We start from the raw sequence: 21,521 nt of genomic DNA on the forward strand, positions 1-21,521 counted from the left end.
ATCTTTAGTTTGTGCTGTAGCAATTGTTGTCAGTGTTGTGCGTGTCAATTTGGGAATAGGAAACCTAGAATTTACATACAATTAGAAAGTATAGGATGCAATTGTATCTAATTAAGCACAGAGCATGGATTTTTTTCAATACTAAATATTTCTTAAATGTGTATCAAATATGTATGGACCTCTTCTCGTAGTGCACTATATATATATATATATGTGTTACCATTGCCGTCAATGCTTCTTCACAGCAACTGATTGCGTTTCCTTTAGAGGTTTGACAGGAGTAGGTTAGAGCTGAGATATCAAAGAGCTGTATTTTATTTTGAATCCTGCCAGGCTCAGGGGGCGAGCACACAGCGGGAGGGCAGCACCATTTTGAAGTTATTGATTTTTTTCCCACGCATCCCCCTCCGGAAGATCTAGACATGCGGGAATGGACTTTGTACAGCGCATTTGACTGCCTGCACGAGAACCTGTGCAGACTGATGGGTGCCAGATCAGAATACTGGAATAACTATGTTGAAGAGTTCGTAGGATTTATAGACTGTAAAAATATTTTAACAAAGTCTTTCCACAGCCTCTTACTTCTTTCTTAGGTATTTTACATGATTCTTCGTTGATTCATATGGACTACTCAAAGAGAAAAAATTCCCCTGATGACCAGCATTAAAAGTCTATAGGACAACCCCCTTGGCCTCATGGAAAGAGGTTATGTTGGGAAGGATGACACTGATGAGAGAGTAGGACTTAACAGCAACTACTGTGAAGCCTACATAGACTAATGACCTATTGGAAAACAAAATATCTTACAGGCCTGTAAAATGTTTGCATTCTTATAGGATGTATGTTGGACAATTCTGTCGGGCCCCTCCATGTATATGCTAGATATAAGTTACGGCCTTACATGCAGTTAGTTTCTTATATGGCAGTGCAAGAAATTTACAACTGCATAGCAAACTGAATTACCTTTAGAACTTATATAATAGGGGTATTACTACCCAACTGAGTGCTACTTGCTCATTGACCCTCAAAGAAGGAAAGGATGAACCTACTTGCTGGGTTTTAAGTCTGTGGATTTTTCTTCATGTAGCACACCCAGGAAACTGAACTGTATCTCAGTTCTCAAGAGCACCGAAGATGCACAACTTCAGGTCATACAGAAATCAAAGTGCGGCCATCATTGAGTCGTGCATGTGTTAATGTAGTAATTGGCCTCTGGACAATAGCGGTGTCGGTCCAGAAATTCATCACAGGTGTACGGAAAGAACAGGTTGGGCTTCTAGGGACAGATGCCTCTTAGACATCAGTCATAGAGCCACTCAAGTCAAGTTCAATAATGGTGACTCTTGAGTAGACAAGAGGCCAAGTGAGGTGACTCAAGTACAGTCAACGGACTCGGGTTTTCAGATGCCACAAATCAGATGTCTTGCAAACTTCTGCACCCTTTGCTAGGGTGTAATCTGATGGACGGGTAGGCATGCATAGAACAGTAACTTGTGCCACTTGACCAAGGTATGATTCTCTTTAGCATTAAACCCATTCGTCCAGGATTCAGACAAAGTCTGTGATTGGAAATAGTCCTCTACTGTCCCTTGTAGGCGGATATAGATTTAGATTGATCAGATTACCCAAGTATCGTTGGAGTGGGCACCTCTCAGCTTCCTAGCTTAACTTAGGTCCAGTTACTGTGCATGGTATCTTGTACAAAATCATCTTGGGAGGAAAAGCTCTTACCTTTCTAGAAATGGGTGAAAAACTTTCCTTTGTCTCTTGCCACAAATAATGTTTGTTTTTGTTTAATTTGTTTTTGGAGCAAAACCAAATCTGGAAAGGCTAAACTGCTTTTATCAGCAAGGCTGGATTGCTTCTGCTAACCCCTTCCGTCTTTCTGCCCATAGATTGGAGTGGTCGTTATCTTCATCGCTACCATTGTAGCCATGGCCTCCATAGAACAAGTCTGGGGAGAAGAATGGGATATCTTTTTCCTGTCGTTCCAGGTGAGTATCTGTGTGTAAATGGGAATCTTTAAAAGTGAGTTGTTGCCGGCGTGATAACGAAAAACTCCCAGTAAGCAGTCTCTAACTTTAAATATATATGTGCTTAAAGTGTATGAAGTAAATGATTTATGCCCTCTACATCAGCTAGACTTCGACTTAAGCACTCAGAACAGTTTCCTGTTTTGAAGTTCATGGATAACCCATGGTTTTTGTATATTAATCCATGGAGGATCATGATTTTAGCTGTCTTTTGACTACAAGTTTGATTAGAGTAGTAAACCACTGTGCACATATTTATTTATTTATTTTGTGAGTTTTATATTTTTTTAATCAGATTTTATTGGGGGTTTACATATATACTTCATGATCATGAGAGATTTACTGCATATCATCAAAGAAAAGCATTTTAATTTCATTGTCGTCCCCATTTCTTTAAAACATAGTTAACATTCCCAAAGGCCCCCTCCCCCTTTGAGTTGATTCTCGGCTTCTGCTTGTCACGCTTGTGTGGTATACGTGTTCACCTTAGAGGTCGCTGCGCAGTGGTGTGTGTCGGGTATGCATATGAGCAGAGGGGTCATGTGATCAAAGAGGGGGCACTAGATGTGAGGCCTGGTCCATTTTGTCTTCTCTCTGCTCTACCGATGAAGGTCTTGAGGGCAATGCCATTGTAGCGTGCTGAATCCATTGTTAATAATTCAGCGACTAGCCCTCCCCAGGCCCTGGCTGTGTCTAGTGTGCCCATGCCAAGCCGGGTTTCCTTCAGGAGTATTCTCCCTTCACAATTCAAGCATTTTTCCAGTTCTCTCTTCCATGTCACTACCCTCAGCCCTCCCATCAACTTCAAGTTCCTGGCAAATTGTTTGGCCAGGACATAAGCAAGATATTGGCATTTCCCTGTCCCTTTGGTTTTAGCTGTGTGCGGGGCCATCCCAGTAGGCGGTGACTCAGAGTGTGAGGAATCTCTCTGTCTGTAACAGTTTCGACTATATTTATGACCTTCAGAGTGGGGTACGTCCGGAACATACGTAGGATATGTGCTTCCCGTTCCCCACATTGGGGGCAAGCTGTTTCCTCCGACTGGAAATATCTTCTAATTCTCACCAGGGTAAGGTAAGCCTTGTTCAGGATATAGTCGTTAATTAACTTAAAACGTGCATTTCGCGAAACAGTTGGTGTCTTCTCCACTATGGTGTCCCAGTCCGCTTCAGGAATCGGGATCCCCAGGTCCTCTTCCCATTGTAGTCGCATTCGCTCCAGTGGTTGTTGGCGAACATAACGTATCGCTTATTAAAGACATGAAACTGTTTTGGTTGTGTCTGCAGACAAAGCCACATATTGACAGCCGCTCAGCGCCCGTGGTCCTGTTCGCCCGGTGCCCCAGTGCTTCCTGAACGCCGAGGTGAGTGCCCTCTGTAGGAGAAAGTGACCTTCGGGCAGATCAAATTCTGCACGAAATTCGTCAAATGGGTGTAGCTCAGAGTATCAAAAGAAATCTCCCATTGTAGTCGCCCCCGTGCCACCCAGGCATCCAGGACCACCCAGCTTTGGCTATGTGGCAAGTGTCGGGGCAGGATGATGGGTAGATCAGGAGAGTACATTATTCTACTGCAAGTCTTTTGCAAAAATCTAGTCCAGCACTGGGTGATGACTGTGGTCTCTCCGGTGTCCCAAGCAGGTCGCCTTCTTATGCGTAATAATACTTTTGCATGGTCAGAGGACGTTGATGTGAATGGATTGAGGGCCCTGTCTGGATTCCTTCTGGATGCCAGCCTCTGGATTAACCAGTTTAGCTGCGGAGCGATATAGTACGCTTCAAAGTACGTAACCGCCAGCCCTCCAGTCACCGTGGAGCGCTGCACCATGGCCAGTGCCACTCGTCTGTGGCCTGGTACACAGATAAACAATAGATCTTGGAGTCTAGATCTCGTAACAGCATTTGGAGGATCCACACTGAAAGTGTACCAAAGTAATGTAGCAGCAGCGCCACCATTTTCAGGAGCAAAAACAACAGTTGATGGACAGAATGCAGAACAATGTCTTACGTTCGCCCCAGTACAGAGATCTGGGCCTAGGTCCATCGTTTTTTTGCTCACCATGCCGTTCCAGTTTGAACCCATCCATATGCAAATCAGTCTTGACCCTGTGTCACCCCGCCCACCACTGATTACAGCAACGGTTTCCAAAACTCCATGGAGGAGCCAAGGGAGCAGACCGCTCTACCCACATATCCCTCCAAGAGTTTGGAAGTTTCATGATATATTTTTGCCCCTAGGTACACCAGGCATCTGGATTCCATTTGAAGTGTAGCTCGTCTGGGAGAGGCGAATTAGGCATCGCGGGGAAGAGTCAGGATTTCTGTTAATTCACTCTCAGGCCTGAGAGTAAACGTAAGCATTCCAGCATACTCCTCGCTCCTCTCAAATCCTCTCCCGTGTCTCGGAGGACTTTCAGGAGGAGATCACCCGCATACAATTTATTTTTTGAGTTTTATATAGCGGGAACTTGACCCGAAGGTATGAGAGGGCTTTGCAGAGTACGCACAACAATAACATGCAATGCATAGAGATATATAGAAATGGTGTAAAAAAAAAAAAAAGAAAACGGTATACAATGGGAATAGTAAACACAATAGCAGCCAGAACCCTAGTTACAAAAAGTGACAATAACATACTTGGAAAGAGTAAATACCAATTGAAGGTCAATTATGATAACTAGTGAGTGGCATAGTCTTCAATATCGAAGGCTGACATGGCAATGGGTATCTAGGGGTTGAAATGCTACCCCTCGGTCGCTGCTTGGAGTGGCTTAGGGTTGCTCTACAGCCCTTGTAATGTTACTACTCTTGATAATAAGCTTCTGGAAGTAAAGGAAGCCTGTATCTTCACACAGATTCAGGGCCTAGGTTTGATGTCAGTCGAACAGACCAGGATATAGAGTTGAAGGTCGCTGAAGGGCAATGGTGAGGAGTGATCCGCATTCATAGTACCAACGCTACAGGGCAGGACGCGCTTGCATTATTTGGTTTCTGGGTCTGTAAGTGATGCAGAACTGTCGCAAAGTTCGATTGTTTGAACTTCCTGTGACAATGAACTACACATTTGTCCTTACATGGCTTTTCCAACTTCCCCAATGCCTTTATGTTTTTCTGAGAATTATTCCCCATCTCTTTAACTGTATTGGAGCTGGAATGTCTATTTATGTGTGCACAGTATTTGGGGAGACTGACCCCCACAGCTAATGTGGGAAACCTCTAAATGGGATCGGGGATTAAAGTATTCAATGAAATTCAGTTTGTTTTTTTACCATCTTTATTTTTTTTTTAACATATTTTATTTGTCGAAAGCACATGGAGCGGAGCTCTGTAACCCAAAGACTTCTGTAGCATCAATGTACATTATCATGACTTGACAATTTTCTCGTATATATAAGAGAATATTGAAAGGACTTGCAATTAAATCAAAACAGAAGAAAACAAAGAACATACAACACCCCCCACCCCATCGCAATGTTAACCATGCAAGATCAATATATACAGTCAGAGCAACAATCCTACGCTCACTACAGTTCACTTCTAAGAAGGCTCTATCTCAAGTTCAACTACCATCTTTATATTTGTAGAAATTAGTTATTCACTTCTATGATGTCACTTCCTCTGCTGTAATCATGGGCAACGGCCATGTGATGTCATTGCAGGATAGTCCAATGCGCCCAATCCTACTCGTTTGATGAGTCTAAAATATTGCTGAGTCTTGGATTTCTTACGCTTTGCCAAATTTTTAAAAACATTTTTACTTTACTTAAGGCTGGCTGTTGTCACCCAGTCATGTGTGAAGCATTTACATGTTCATCAGCAAACCCTAAAAATGTGTTTAGTTAATGATTGATAGAGGATGAGGCTGCAATTCTCTTTATAGTGCACAGACATTTATTTGGAAACTAGGAGCCAGATGTAGGAGCCCTAATACCGGTCGGTAACATTAGGGTTTTCAGATGTAGGGGGCCAATATTTTACAGATTCTGTAAAGTTACCGAATCTGTAAATTTACAGAATCGGTAAAATACCGAATCGGTATATTTACCGATTCGGTAAATCCACATGTAGGTGGCACTCCTAAGAGTGCCACAGGCCCTTAAGAATCGGTATTTTACCACCCAATCCTATTGGGTGGTAAAATACCGAATTCAGGTGTGCATGCACATCTGTGCATGCACACCTGTGCAATGTGACACACAGACATGCCCTTAGGGCATGTCTGTGTGCCTCATGGCACACAAGTCCGGAATTGGGGTGCTAGAGGGTGTCAAAGTGACACCCCCTGCACCCTTGCAGGATTCGGTATTTACCGATTCGGTAAATACCGAATCGGTATTGCCCATTGATTCCTATGGGCTTCATGGCCCATAGGAATCAATGGGCAATACCGATTCAGTATTTACTGAATCGGTAAATACCGAATCCTACCGATTCGGTAATTCTTAAATTCGAATTACCTACATCTCCCCCCTTCCTATTTACCGATTCTTAAATACCGAATCGGTAAAATTCGGTATTTAAGAGTCGGTAAATATGAATTACCTACATCTGGCCCTAAGTGATTTCCAAGTGTGTGCTTTAAAACAGCAGAGAGCATCCCACCCCGGTACCCATCCTATTACATTAGCAGTAATTGATAAGAGCCTTAAATTGGAGATAGGGAAAATATTCAGGATGAATAAAAAGCAGTTTCTTCTCCTGTGGTTGAATGTATTACTCTAGGCCCGGGTGCCCTTTAACGTTGCTTCTTAACTTGCGTTTCAATTTCTAAAATATTATCTTGATTACGTAGACGTTATTTGTGATAAATACATTGCATTCATGGTTTTCCTATTGATATTAAACCTAATCTAATTTTGTGACACAAGCTGTGCTTTCACATTTGTCCACTGCAGTTGCCTTGTTGATATGAGGTATTGAAAAAATACCCAAAGAATGAAATACAAAAGTGTATAGGAAATAAAAGTGTTGTTTGCTTTTTTTCAGGCCACCGCTCCCTTCCTGCACATAGGAGCGATAGTTATAGTCAGTATTCTGGCTTGGCTGATTGCAGGCCAGTTTGCAAGATCAGAAAAAGCACGTAAGTATAAGCTTGAGTACTCTGAACGTGCACATTATGAGTCAAGATGTCCATTACCTGTTTCTTGCTAACGCAAATGTCTTATTTTCAGATTTTAGAGCAGTGCATAATTTGTGCCAGTCTTTGCTGATGCTTTGCACCAGCACTTACATTCTTAACACGGTCACTTATTCATGGAAGTCTGCCTCGTGATGGCAATGCATACTATTAAGCACCACAATCTAGTTTAAGGTTTCAATAAACAATAAAAAAATAAAAATGCCAGCATGTCAAGATCATTCTTGCAGATGTTGGTAGTCCTGAATCGTCCAAAGTGTCACATTTTTAGGTCTTGTGGCGTTGCACAGCGCGTAAGCGCTGTCTCGCCAGAGATCTATTGTTGCTGGGTCTGCTTCCCAGGAGACAGCATCTGGCCGCGTGCATTTTCACTCCGAGGAGGCAATTTGAGCTGGCCACGCGCCCTCGAACGCGCTCGCTGTGGCCAGCTGCTGTCTCCTGGGAAGCGCCCGCCAACACCACTCATGCATGCGCATACCCAGAGACACACACACACACACACGAGCGCACATGCACGCACCCACACATACAAAGAACCCCCCCGCCGTCGCATACACACACCCGCGCGCACACACACAAGTGCACTGAGCGCCCCCTCCCCCACTTACCGACACTCCAGACTTCAGCCACCACCGCGGGGCTCTCCCTCGGGCATGGGAGCCCCGCGTCTTCAGCACTGCTTCTCTCGGTGGCACTCCGTGGGCGCATGCGCGGGCTTCCGAAGACGGAAGTCCCGCCCCACGGAAAGTTTCGGTTTCGCTCACGCCTTCATTTTGAATTGGAACACAAAACTCCGTGCATGAAACATCAGGATGGTGGTATCGCAGATCTGAAGGAGGCGTTTTTGATGGTAATAATGCATGGCACAGCTGCGAGGGGTGCAAGAGGGTCGGTATGTATGGGGGAAACCGCGGCAGCGGGATAGCGCCCAGAGGTGACTTGGATATGTATCTCCTAAAATACTTAACAAACCATCAGAAAGCAAAGTCATAACGTACATTACACAATGTAGAGAGATCTGATCATAAAATATAACGCAATAGTAAACGTAATGTCACGTGTGTAACGTAACAAAATGTCACACAATGTTAGATAAACAAAAACTTCAACTGATAACATAGCACATGAAACCTCCAACACAAAGCAACAAAATAAAAGGCGATTTAACATAGTAAAAAAGCGCCAAAATTAACATTTTACAACCACTCATAATTTAACAAGACGTGAGGCTTTTTTCCAGCAGGCGGGAAACTTTAAATGGGGAAACTGCGCGCTATCCTTGAGTGTGCTCTTTTTGTAATCAGGGCGCTATACAAAGGCTCACGGAAAACTGTTCTGAAAAGTCCACACCCCGTGTCATCTTGGGCTGAAGAGATTCCGTGCAGGGTTTCTGGTGCCGGTAACATGTGTGGCAGACAGTGACTGCATGCAGCAGGGCCGTGGAATGCTGGGTCACAAGTCCCGGCGCCCCCCACACAAGTCCTTTATCTTGGCCAATTAGCAACATCATATACGGGCTAATGAACCAATTTGCCAACCTGCCTAGACAGCCTCAAAGCGCTTTCTGTCTGAACCGCCTCTTCTGTGCACTTCTTGAGGAGGGGGGGGGGGGGGTGATAAGGATGCTTTCTGGATAAATGTGAGCTGTGTGAAGTGAGCGCCTGTGTTTTCTCATCATCGATGTCTCCCAATAAACTGTTTATTAGATTTTCAAGTGTAATGTGGTATAGCGCTGTGATGCCTTGTGTCTAGTGAGCGCTATATAGCACAAAAGAATACATAAAGAGGGGTTTAAGCAGCAGCGAGGCTGGTTCTTCTGGGAAAGGGGTGTTTCAGACAGAAGCGCCCCTCGCCCCTCCCCCCCTTCCTTCACTCTGGTGTTTTGGGGTGCCCTGTCATTTTTGATGCCCCTGAGCATGTTCTAGGACCCCTTCATTTGCCTGCCTGTTTGGGGCGGTGCCTGCCCTGAACGCAGTGTACTTTGCAGAGATGCACAAGTTGGACTAAGGAATGCTGCGGCTGGAGGGGAGGGTCAGCCTGTCAGGCTGGTGAGGGGGGGCGGGGGTGTCAGTCTGAGGTAGGGCATAGGCTGTCCCATAGGGTGAATGTTCGAGAGCATCCCTCCCCCGCCAGGCTCATGGAAGGGGAGAGTGCCCCCCCCTCCCAACCCACACAGGGCGCGCGCGTCACACAGGATGACCGAATTATACAGGATGAATTTATTTATTTATTTAGCTATTTATGCATGTTTATATAGCGCGTACTTTACCGAGAGGTGTCAGGGCGCTTTAAAATAGATTGAAGTAAATTACATAGGGACAAATAGTAACTCGGAAGTAGGTGTCAGTACTTCTCTGTACAACAGTTACTCGCGGTCTGAGTTACAGATTAACAAGTTAGGCATTCACTCAAGTTTACAGATTAAGAAAGGTGGCGTGATTGAGGTTACACAAATAAATAATGCATCATTACAAATAGGTCCGTCGATATTATGCTGGGTGCCCACGTTTTACAGGGCGAATTGATGATAAAGAGGAAACCAGGGTTTTCAAAAACTATTGCCTTTGTAGTCAGCCCCGTGCGTGAGTTGCATCATTAAAGCTGTGTGAATAATAACAGCTGTGAGCCCCGTGCGTAAGGTGCATCATCAGAGCTGTGTGAATAATAACTGTGTCAGCCCCGTGCGTAAGGTGCATCATCAGAGCTGTGTGAATAATAACTGTGCCAGCCCCGTGCCTGAGGTGAATAATAACTGCGTCAGCCCCGTGCGTGAGTTGCATCATAAAAGCGGTGTGAATAATAACAACTGTGAGCCCCGTGCGTACGGTGCATCATCAGAGCTGTGTGAATAAGAACTGTCAGCCCCGTGCGTGAGGTGCATAATCAGAGCTGTGTGAATAATAACTGTGTCAGCCCTGTGCGTAAGGTGCATCATCAGAGCTGTGTGAATAATAACTGTGTCAGCCCCGTGCGTAAGGTGCATCATCAGAGCTGTGTGAATAACAACTTTGAGCCCGTGCAGGAGGTGCATCATCAAAGCTGTGTAAATAATAACAGCTGTGAGCCCCGTGCGTAAGGTGCATCATCAGAGCTGTGTGAATAATAACTGTCAGCCCCGTGCGCGAGGTGCATAATCAGAGCTGTGTGAATAATAACTGTGTCAGCCCCGTGCGTAAGGTGCATCATCAGAGCTGTGTGAATAATAACTGTGTCAGCCCCGTGCGTAAGGTGCATCATCAGAGCTGTGTTAATAACAAATGTGAGCCCGTGTAGGAGGTGCATCATCAAAGCTGTGTGAATAATAACAGCTGTGAGCCCCGTGCGTGAGGTGCATAATCAGAGCTGTGTGAATAATAACTGCGTCAGCCCCGTACGTGAGGTGCATCATCAAAGCTGTGTGAATAATAACTGCTGTGAGCCCGTGTGTGAGGTGTCACTGGTATGCAATTAAACACATTTTGTCGAGTTACACTCACTCCTGTAATCTCACCTCATCCACACTGCTCACGTCACCCAAATTTCTGCACTCTACCACACTGCTTTCAAGAACAGCATACTCTTGCACACACTGTCACTGCTCACCAATTCAAAGTTTGCTAAAAATTTTAAGCAACGGCATTGTCATACACAATGCCAATAACTCAAACTTTAATGCTACGAGACCTATTGCATTGTAAATGCTTGTTAGGAGTGTGATGGTTAGTTGGCAGCGGTGGTGCTGGCATTTGGTATGGACAGTGAGTGTTGCAAGCTGCAGTGCCCTCTCAAGCAATACCTAGGGCCCTGGTACTTTTTCTTTTCTTTTTTTTATACACAATTTAAGCACTGTAGTGAAAACATAACAATTTGTTCGGAGCATGGCAATGTCTTCTTTTCTGTCGTTATTATGTTAGTAGTAGGTCTAGAGGCAGGTATTCCCATCAGGGCCGACTTTAGGGCAGTGCAACCGCACTGGGCGCTGACCTGGGGAGGGGACGCTGACCTTAGCAATAACTTATGATTTCCAAACACCTTCTGCAGAGTTCCTTGTGCATCCAGCTTTCAGGCAGCACTAAAAATTTCAAGATAACTCTTGTGATTAATGTTCCTGTTAGAGAGAGAGGTGAGTTTGTCTAGTGGCATAAAGTAGCAATAAGTGTTAATATGCCTGCTGCAAAGAACTCGTACTGTGCAGATCACAAATCTGTATTTTGTATGGATAGTTGGGTGGATTACTGCTTTTGTCACAGATGTCCTTGTGTTACACAGTACATAAGATACACCCTTAATGTAGAACAGTGAGTGTTATGAACTGTCATCAAAGAGCTGCATGCTAACTGCATAAACTAGTTAGGACGTTATGGTATTTCCCCAGTCTATCATTATCTATTATTATTATTATATTTAAATTTATCGAGCGCACAGCTACCCTGAGGTTTCCCGGCGCTAGTCCCAATGTTGCTAAAAAGGGTTAGTTTGGGTAGATATACATTCTTATTAGTAAACCCAGCCTTTACCAGTGCTTTAAAACAAATGAAATGCACGTGAGAGAGGGTCTATGGATAGATGAGAGACACTTTTGCCCAGTGGTAGTCGGGGAATCTGAGGAGGAGTTCATGGGGGACGTGCCAAATGTGACGGTCGCACCGGGCGCCACCAGCGCCAAAGCCGGCCCTGATCCTCATCACTTGGTTATGTATACATCGGCCAGTAAAACAGATGGTTGTGCGCCTGCTGCAGTGATACACATGTACTCTGATGTTCCTATGTAAGCAGTGCATAATATATCTTTCATACTTCTGAGGTCCATTGAGTTGGGTAAAATCCAGTTATCGCAGGGCATAGAGGTAATTAAGTTTAACATGTACCCTCTACAAATGTCTGCCATTATTAATATTGTAATTAACAGTTCAAAACACTTGAAAGTGCCGTATAACTGTATTTTTATTGTAAGAACCCTAAAACCTAAAAAAGATAAAAACCACAAGCATCTTGTGTTTTTTTTTTAGCAAACTCAGATTGCTTTGGGAAGCAAAGAATCGCATTGGACCTGATTTTATTACACCTCTAGTTATTCCACGCCCATGCACCACCCATTGAGACACCCTTTTTCATGGTGATACCAGGAGAGTGGTCTGTGATCTTTGCTTCCCACGGTGTGTCCCATTCCGCCTTCATTCGCCCTAGGTTGGCAGGGTATGCCCAGACGTGGATCCCTTGCTCACTTTGCCACTGGATTAAAGCTAGACTGGCTGATGACGGCTGATTAGCCAGAAACTGGTCCCAGGATGCTTGTTTCCCGTCCAGGGAAGACATGGCTTGGCAGTTCGGGCTGGACTGTTCCCATGAGGCACAGGGTCAGACTGATTTGCATATGGCCATGTCTGAACTGGGGTGATGGAGTGAGCTAAAGAATGATGATGGATTAAACCCAGATCAGTTGACTGGGGGTGAGTGTTTGATTTGCTAAAGTGCTCGGTCCATCATCCCCTTTGGTATTGATACCAGGAGAGAGGTCTGTGATCTCTGCTTCCCACGGTGTGTCCCATTCCGCCTTCATTACAAGCCTTTCACTCTACATCAGCTGCCAGTCAAGAGTGGCTCTTAACTTGCCAGTCTTCACTTTTTCCCAGTTTCTGTTTGGTTGAGTTATAAATATTTGTTTCTGCTTAAAATTGTTCACGAGACTCATGCCCTCACTTCTTCCTCGTTTACTTATAATACCTGTTCCTCGAACTTTACTTTTGTTTTCTCATGTTGTGACTTGCAGGCCATGCAGTATCCTTCAAGATCCAGCTTGTGAGCTGGGAGAAGCTTGTTTCTATGGCAACACTTGCAATGGCCATTCATTTACAACTGTAGAAGAGTGCACTTTAAAACTGGTACTTCTCATCATTCACACTTCACATCCAGGGAATCACATTCGCGCTAACAACTTGATACGCCTTCTGATTAAATATTTACCTTAGGAACTCAAGTGTTATCACTGTAGTCCAACTGGAGTGCTGTGTAAAGAAGTCCATTTCGCAAATTAGGAATTTCCCACACTGCTATTATGCTACTCATCCTATAGTGTTGCTGGGGCTTAAGTTACATTTCTAATTTAGGAGTGGATCCATCGAGGAAGCTCCCAGTGCCTCACAATGGGCCTGATTTGGATCTTGATGGTACCGTCAGCCCGCTGCGGCGGCAGTTCCAAGTACTCCTTTGAGCTGACTGTGGTCCGCCAGCCGTATTTAGATGCTGCAGCAATAGACAAACCTCCACCTCAGCGGTGGTCTTCTATGCTGGCTAACAGTACTTCATCTCCGCCAGGCCGGCGTGCTTGTGCCGAGCAGATTTAGTTGTTCCCATTGTACTGACAATGTCCTGTTACGGATTCCTAATGGAGTGAGCCACGGAGCCTCGCACTAATCGTGAGCCGCCCAGACATCAAGACCCCTCTACGCTTTTGGCCGCCTTGCTTTATTCAGGCGCTGCCCAATCGGACCAGCCCTCGACTGCACACTTCATATCCAGACGCCGCAATTTCAGACGTTGCCTGGGCGTCCAGTGACTCACGGGATCTACACGACGTGATCTACACTGCCTGATATCGACAACCCTGTCCTGATGACGATCCCGACTCACGGGGATCGAAACGCCGTCGACATCACAGCTCAATTTTAGAGCGCATCTTTACGTTTTGTGCTCCTGTAAAACTGTTTGTTCAACGATTTAAGTGAATTTAACTTAACCCTGCGGAGCCATCACTGTATTACTTTCTTGTCACCTTGCGCCGTTCACGCTGTTCACTCTCAGCACTTGCGTCTTCACTTTTCACTAATTGTATATATTCTTCACTCACCAAGTGCCCTCGGGTTGTCACATGATTCTCTCTGTACAGTGCTGTTTAACTGTATTTCCATGTGTAACACCCTCCTTTAATTTGGTGAATAACAAGCTTTTAAACCACACGAGCCTCCTTGTTTCTTGTTTATGTAATGCAGACTGCATACATTACTTAACTGTCTCAAATTGAAACATGTTGGGAATTGTTATTGTTCATACTTCACGCCCATCCCGACGTGGTCTATGGGTTTACTCCTGTTGTTCTTACACATGGTGGTGTGGAGACATTTAAATACTACTTATCCTTATTTCACTACACATATATATGCTATGAATGTGTCATGCCTGTTTCTTACATATTGCCTAGCATGCAAACAATGTACAAACACTACTGTATGTACACCCACAGTCACCATAAGCACAACACCCACCAGCACCCAAAATGTATTTTTTTATGTGTCAATACAAGTGTGCACATTAAACCACGATAAGTGGTTAGATGTACACTCATGCATGACACATAAACAAACTTGCATGTAAGAGCAACATAAAAAAACATTAGGCGAAAGCTAATGTTAACACACGATTCATAGTGAGACAAATGACCGAATCCTACCTTAGATTCCGGCGACAACTGGGTGGCTGAGCATGGTGGTTAAGTTGTAGCAGCACAGGAAGGACCTGGATGAAGGGATTTAAGATGGAAACGGAAGTGGGAACCCAAAAAAGGTAATTATTTACTTCCTTTTCATCGTTTCCGCCAACACAAGCTTGAAGGTTTTCATGCCACTGTTGCCTCGACGGAAAGGCACATCGTAATCGGGACGTCAGGAATCTTGGTAGGGCTCCCTCCAACAGACGCTTATGCCTCTGACGATGTTGACACGGGAGCAAAATCCTGGCGGAGATGGCGGGACTCCAACGTTCTTCTCTCCATAGACCACCCAACATCAAAATACAGTGGGTGGACGGCCAAGTCGGCGGGCGGGAAGACTGTTGAAAATGCGACGGCAGGGCCAGATCTGCCAACATCTAAATCAGGCCAATGTCTTGTCTTATACTGAGTTGCTTGATTTTCTGTCTACCAGCCGTACAGTAAACCAGTGTTATTTCATCACACTTGTAGGTTTGGACCAACTGACAAATCCAAATGTATTATGTGTTAATTAAAACCATTACAGTATTTGAATACAGGTAAAAGGAAAGGAAAAAAGTAAAGACGTAAAAGAATAGGATACATTTTAAAAAGACTGTGTTTTCCTAATATTTTATCACTGGTCCCAAAAATATCAGTCACCTGCACAATCTGGGTGAGGGCTAACTCTAAAAACCTTTAAATTCACCAAGAGAAGCCTTTCACTACAAATAACCTACCTTCTTTACATGTATATATTCACAATTCTGTAAATATCTGAGCCAACCAGTGTTATTTCTACAATTACTAGTAGGCAAATGTATAGCATGTGATCCAGGGATTGTAATTTGTAGCCAAACGTAAGCTTCAGTAGAGCGCACTGTTCTGACAGGGAAAACGGAAATCAGCCAAAGGCAGCAATACTTATCTTAAATATATTTGTCAGGTATCCCTACCAAAGAGTTCACTTAAATACTGAGGGCCTCATTCCGATGTTGTTGGTACCGCCACTGACAAGCGATCGGTGGCGGTCCCACCGACATCTATGCCATCGGTTTGATTGCCGAATTACGATTCCGGTGGTTGGAGCGAGTTAGGCAGGGGAAAAGACTGCCTTCTCCGACAGACTCAAGGAGCCCATCAGGACAGCAGTAGGATTCCCAATCCCTATGAGATGGGCGGTGCCTGCACAGGCACCGCTGTAGGGATTAGGATATTCCTACCTGACTGCCTGTTCATGGTGATCCCTCCGCCATGAACAGGCACCTGGAAAGGGACTTTGGAGGCCTCTAGCAGGTCCCCCATCCTCCATGTGTCTCCGCCATGGAGCCAGAGGGGCACATATGGTGTCCCTCCAATCATCCATGCCCTCTGTGCCTAGCACAACATAGTGCCTGGCACATGGGGCATGGATGTTTGCAAACATGCCCTTTTATATTGCACCTTGTGCTGCGGCCCTTTTCCAGGCCGCAGCACAACCCGCAATAGAAAAGGGCAACTTTCCGTAAGTCTACATCGTCCGACCACCATCGCAAGAAGGCCCTGAGGGTTTAAGCATCATTCTTTAATGATTTGGAACAGCGTAACCACTTAATTTCCTAGGAGTGAAATATTTGACATCAATCCCAAATTATTTTGCTTTCTCTGAAAGATCAATACTTAGTTACAGAATACCAGACAGCACTCACCTCCAAATCTGAGCGGGACTTGTAATACCAGGAATAATCCACAGAGTACGAAATTTCCTTCCAAATCAAAGATTACATTGTATCTGATGGTGCAGCTTTGGGTTTGTAAAATATTTTAAGAAACTTGGCTGTCCCAAACAAAGATTACTTCTAGAGGTTAATCTTTAAGTGCACCTGTCAATACAGGCCAATCAAAATCGGTTCTAAACAATTAGCCTTTGTTGTGGCTCAAGGGGTTCAATCATTAAGCAGGATGATTTCACATAGTTTCTTTGTTTATTAATTAGAGGCACTGACATGCTCCTTAGGGCTGCCAGTAGTGTTCTGTGGGCCCCTTTTTTCTCAAACCTGTGTAATTATAGGGCCTGATCCAATTGGTGGTATATACCATGAACAAAACTTCTTCATCAGTGGCTAAATATCATAACTTTCATCATAGCTAACTTTCTATGAAGATTGTACCTCTCTAAGCCCTGAGCCTTTCTTTACATCCCTGCTTCAGTTTGGTCCAGGATAACATTGGTGTCTGCTTAGTGTAGAATCAATATTCGTGTTCCACCAAACTTGAGATGTAAATCTTGGCCTTGCTAGCTTCCCCTAACCAATGTGTACTGGTCATGACCTATGGGTGCAAGAATGCACTTGTTCTTAAGGCTAATTTGGTATATATCTTTCTAGATAGGTGTGAATTTCGACCAAATTTAATCTTAACCTCTTCGCCGCTAATGACAAGGGTAACTCGTCATGGACTTTCCATTGATTTCAATGGAAATTAAATCAGGGCAGGAATAATGCCTTAGCAGTAAAGGGGTTAAACTAATTTGAGCATACCGAGCCTCTTGGGATATAGTAAACCTTCAGGAATGTCCCCTTTGGTAAGTTTGCTCCATAGCAAATTTTGATCCACACCATTGAATGCAGCTTTATAATAAGTAAAGGATGCATTTAATGGAACCTTTAAGATGTGGACAGCTTTCTTATCATGATATGTTCTGGTTTAGACAATTGGGCCGTTTGAAAAAGGGGCAGCAAATTGGTCGATTGTATCCAAGCAATCAGTTTATAAATTCTAGTCTTGTGCATAATGTATTTTTTAAACATGGCATGCAGCCTAGAACCACACTAGGAGCATCAACATCTCAGCTGTTTGCAAGCATAAATTGTAAAATGGTGTCTACCAAGCTGTTAAATATCCCAATGTGTATTTAAAAATATTGACGGGATGGCCATGAGTGCCAAAGGATTCGTTTTTCATCCATGAAACTGTTAGCTTTTCAAGGTTCATTAGTCAATAAAGGTAGGGCTTATGTTATAAGCAATGGATCTATACACCTCTGAAAATATGGTTGAGTAATTTCTCCTGGTTCCCAGTGTTGGCTTTTAGTTCAACAAATTTCTTATCAAATTTGCTGATCAATGGCAAAAACTATTTTCAATCAGCAACAAAACAGATGTTATGGATTTCTATCATCTTCAGCTCATGAACAGCTGTACCAACCTGGCCAGATCACTTTTCTCACAGTCTGTTTTTACTGTTTGGTCTCTTTGGACTGGAGTTGCTTATATGATCATCTAAGAATGTTATTGGTTGGTTTCCTAATACGCCTAGGAGTTGAAGTGAACCAGCTTTAATCGTGCTTTGAGCTCAACTCAAGATGCCAAGCGAATTGATTAGGTCCTCCATTACTTGTTATTCGGATGTGGATTAGCTGTCAATACCTCAACAACATTTGTTGCACTGCATCATCACAGATTCAGACCCCGAAATGCAGTTTGATTTCTGCTTTCCACATAGGTCTTTCTAAACCTTAAATCTGCCATTCACAGTACATAAATTTCAAAATAGGAATGGTCCTAAAAGTTGTTCATCTACATTATCTCTTCATTGCACTGTAAAAGATGCATGAAGGATAACCCACATTCATCCAAATGAGCCATACATACTAACACTAATGAGTGAATGTAAGATTAAGCCATCTGGGTCTTTTTTGTCTACATTGTATGGATTCCTGAATCCACTACATAACTGATTACTGCTCCTCCTCCACTATTTATCCACCTTAGATTCTGCTTCTAACCCTGTGAAAATATACTCTTAGAAGAGACTTGCCTTTGACTAAATATATTGGCTTTGTCATCCATCCCCCCACTTGCTAGTAGCTGCTGACTTCCAGGAAGTAAATGAGTTAGTTATAAATGATTGCTTGAATATGTACAGAAGGGAGGTCTACCATGTCTTTTTTCTGAACTGATAGCAAGGGCTTATAAACTTTTATGATAAGTGTTCTCTTATTTATTTATTTTATTTATTTTGAAAGTTTTATATAGCGCGAACAAGATCTACGCAGATAACAGAGCGCTTTACAGAGGAGGGGAGCATGTATACGCAGATACATCAATCATGTTAAAAGTACATTGAAGTGATAACATAAGACAATCAAGTAAATCAATTTCAAAGTCAAAATAATAATACAGAGGGTTCGAACAAGTAGTACAGATGAGTATCGAGTCTTTGTAGTTTTTCCCTAGTAGTGGTTCAAGTGTATTTAGCCATGAGGATCGCTTTTACTTCTCTCTTGAAAAGTATGGTAGAGGTGATGAGCCTGGTTTCAGGGGGGAGTGATATATATAGCTCCAAACTCGTCTTTACTTCCGATCCAAAAACTCGAACAGACAAGCGTAGACCCAGGTTTTTCTTTCACTTGTTTCTCTACTCAGTTGTAGTCTCTAAGCCTAGATGGTTATTCTGTTGTAAATGAGTAGTCCGGGAGCTGTATGGCTATTTATACAGCATACAAAAACACTTTTAATTGGTCCAACACTTAAAAATCATTTATTCTATAGAAATCTGCCAAAGGATGAACGTGAAAGCGCATCTTCTGCTCATGCCTATGAAATGTATCACAACGTCAGATTTTGGGTGGCGATTAGTGGAACAGTCATTTAAGCATTTTTTTTTAATGAACTTCTTGATAATGGTGTAGAAAACCACACTACTGGCTTTTATTAGGGAAATACATCTTAAGGACCTACATTTAGCCCATGAGAATGGTTATTTCTCTCAGCTGAACTAGTGTATCAGTTTCAAAGTATAAAACAACAATTATATTTAGGAAAGGTATTCATTCATCTTGTGCAGAGTACTAACTGGTTTTACATCTGATATAGACATCAACATATATACATTATAAGAATTCAATATAAACACTAAAGCATGTATAACTATTCACCTTACCGATTTATCAACCTAAAAAATATATTGAAATGGTATAAATACTCAGATCCCAACCAGACTCACTTATTGTCTTACTAGTGAAATTACTGTTCTAACTCTAGCGCTAGTGCATTTGGGGTAGATTATTGCCTGGGGATTTGTTTACATGTAAGTATTCTGTTGTCTTTTTTTGTTTTCTTTAGAGTCATCTTTTCACTGGTTGCTTTACTTACTAATGCTATACAGGTTCAAGAATAGTAGTTCACTACCCATTGAATTGTATAGGCATAGTTCAATAAGCATTATTTTTGCGGTAAACAATTTATTCTGTAAGAATATCCTTTTTTTCTTAATTAATGTAGCTATCTGCACCCTTATTTTGTTGCCTGACACTATTACTTGTTTCTTTACAGTGTTTCAGGTTTTTATATTCATTACATATGTAGCAGTAGTAGTTGCACTTTTCCTGGTTCCTCTGACCATCTCCTCCCCATGCATCATGGAGAAGAACGATCTAGGTCCAAGACCAAAGATCATTGGCCATCGAGGAGCTCCAATGGTAAGAATCTTTTCTTTGTTCTGATTTCATCATAATTTACTGTTGCACACTACTAGATAAATAATGTACATATAAAATTAAAAATCATATTTATGCTATCACATTTGTTAAATAAAAATGTAAGAATGGCAATCGGCCAAAGCCAAATGTAATAATGTACATACCAATGTAAAGTAAAATGTTGTGTTATGTTTCTTCACTGGGCATTTTCTCCACTGTGATATGATATAAAGCAAAACACACCCTGTTCTTTTAATCATTCTTTGAGGATAATGTTAGTAGTTTTTAAGAAATATAGATAATAAAGTGTGAAGTTGCAAAGGGTTTATTTTGGAAATATATTTGTAAACCTTAGTCTTCGTGAACTTCACACAGTTGGCAAAGTTTAAAAAAGTTAAGCAAATAGTGGTAAAACATTGATAAATATTGGTTTGTAGCAGAATTTTTTTGTGTGCGAAAATGTATCTTAGTTATTGAAGTTGGGTGATGATGAGCAACTCTGTAAACTATGAAAAATGGCAACTTTGACACCTGCATCCAACTTTAAGTCTGAAGTATGAAACTTTGGTGACCTCTAAATCAAGTTCAATTTTCATAGCAATGTGTTTTATTACGTTAAACAGTATAGATAAATGTGCTAAAGATGTCTGTATTTCACAATTTAATAAATTGAAAGCTAGTAGCTGCATAGACATACCTTCAAATGTAATACAATTTAGGCTTCACTGGTGTAGCCAAACTAACTGAGAAATAAACTGCAGGAGAAAATGAAAACAAATCGGCATAGGCTGTTGGGAAGTAACTTAAACACAAGAAATGTATAAAAATATATATTTCTGGAATGTTTTTCAAGGTGAGTATTGGTGGTGCAGTAACAGTGCATTGCAATAAGTGAACCGTGGGCTTTATTACATTTGCAGTGATTGTTAAGCTCAAATTCTACACAGAAGGTGGCATATTTTATTTCAAGGCTGCAGTAGATGGATGCAAATGACTCATTGTAGGTACATTGTGTGACTAAAGGAATAATTGAAAATGTTGACTATAACCTCAGCTGTTAATGTGTTCTCTTTATAAAGCTTGCTCATGTGTGATCTGATCCAGTTTACAGGGAAATCACTGTGCCAATTAAGGCGCTCATCCAATGCCATGTGTTGTGTTGTACTGTCTAATTATCTGTGGAAAGCCAATTATGTGTGACTGAAATTCAGATCATCACCACCGTCTGCTTTGTTTTCACATGCCATATGTCAGAACTCCTTCATTTCTAAATTGTTATTATATGAACATTGGAAGATTCTCAGCTTTATATTAAGATGAATCCCGGCTCCAAGTTGCAAAAAGAAACCAGAAAGCGTCACATGTTAACTATTGTTTGAAGACAATTTTCGGAAAAAGAACAGAGTGAGTCGCAGGTTTAGAAAGGGATTGGACCAAATTAGTTTTAC

At 42.6% G+C, this 21,521-nt stretch overlaps 1 protein-coding gene across 1 annotated transcript in view; it reads left to right on the forward strand.

The window, feature by feature from the left end:
• Positions 1-21,521, forward strand: part of GDPD5 (glycerophosphodiester phosphodiesterase domain containing 5) — an 899,605-nt gene that overhangs the window by 709,524 nt on the left and 168,560 nt on the right. The window contains exons 6-8 of the mRNA XM_086933859.1: positions 1,896-1,994; positions 7,018-7,111; positions 19,928-20,073. Coding sequence (XP_086789985.1) covers positions 1,896-1,994; positions 7,018-7,111; positions 19,928-20,073 — 339 coding nt within the window. The remainder of the gene's footprint in view (positions 1-1,895; positions 1,995-7,017; positions 7,112-19,927; positions 20,074-21,521) is intronic.

The sequence above is a fragment of the Lissotriton vulgaris genome, chromosome 8 (assembly GCF_964263255.1).
Source record: "Lissotriton vulgaris chromosome 8, aLisVul1.2, whole genome shotgun sequence".
Taxonomy (NCBI): Eukaryota; Metazoa; Chordata; class Amphibia; order Caudata; family Salamandridae; genus Lissotriton; species Lissotriton vulgaris.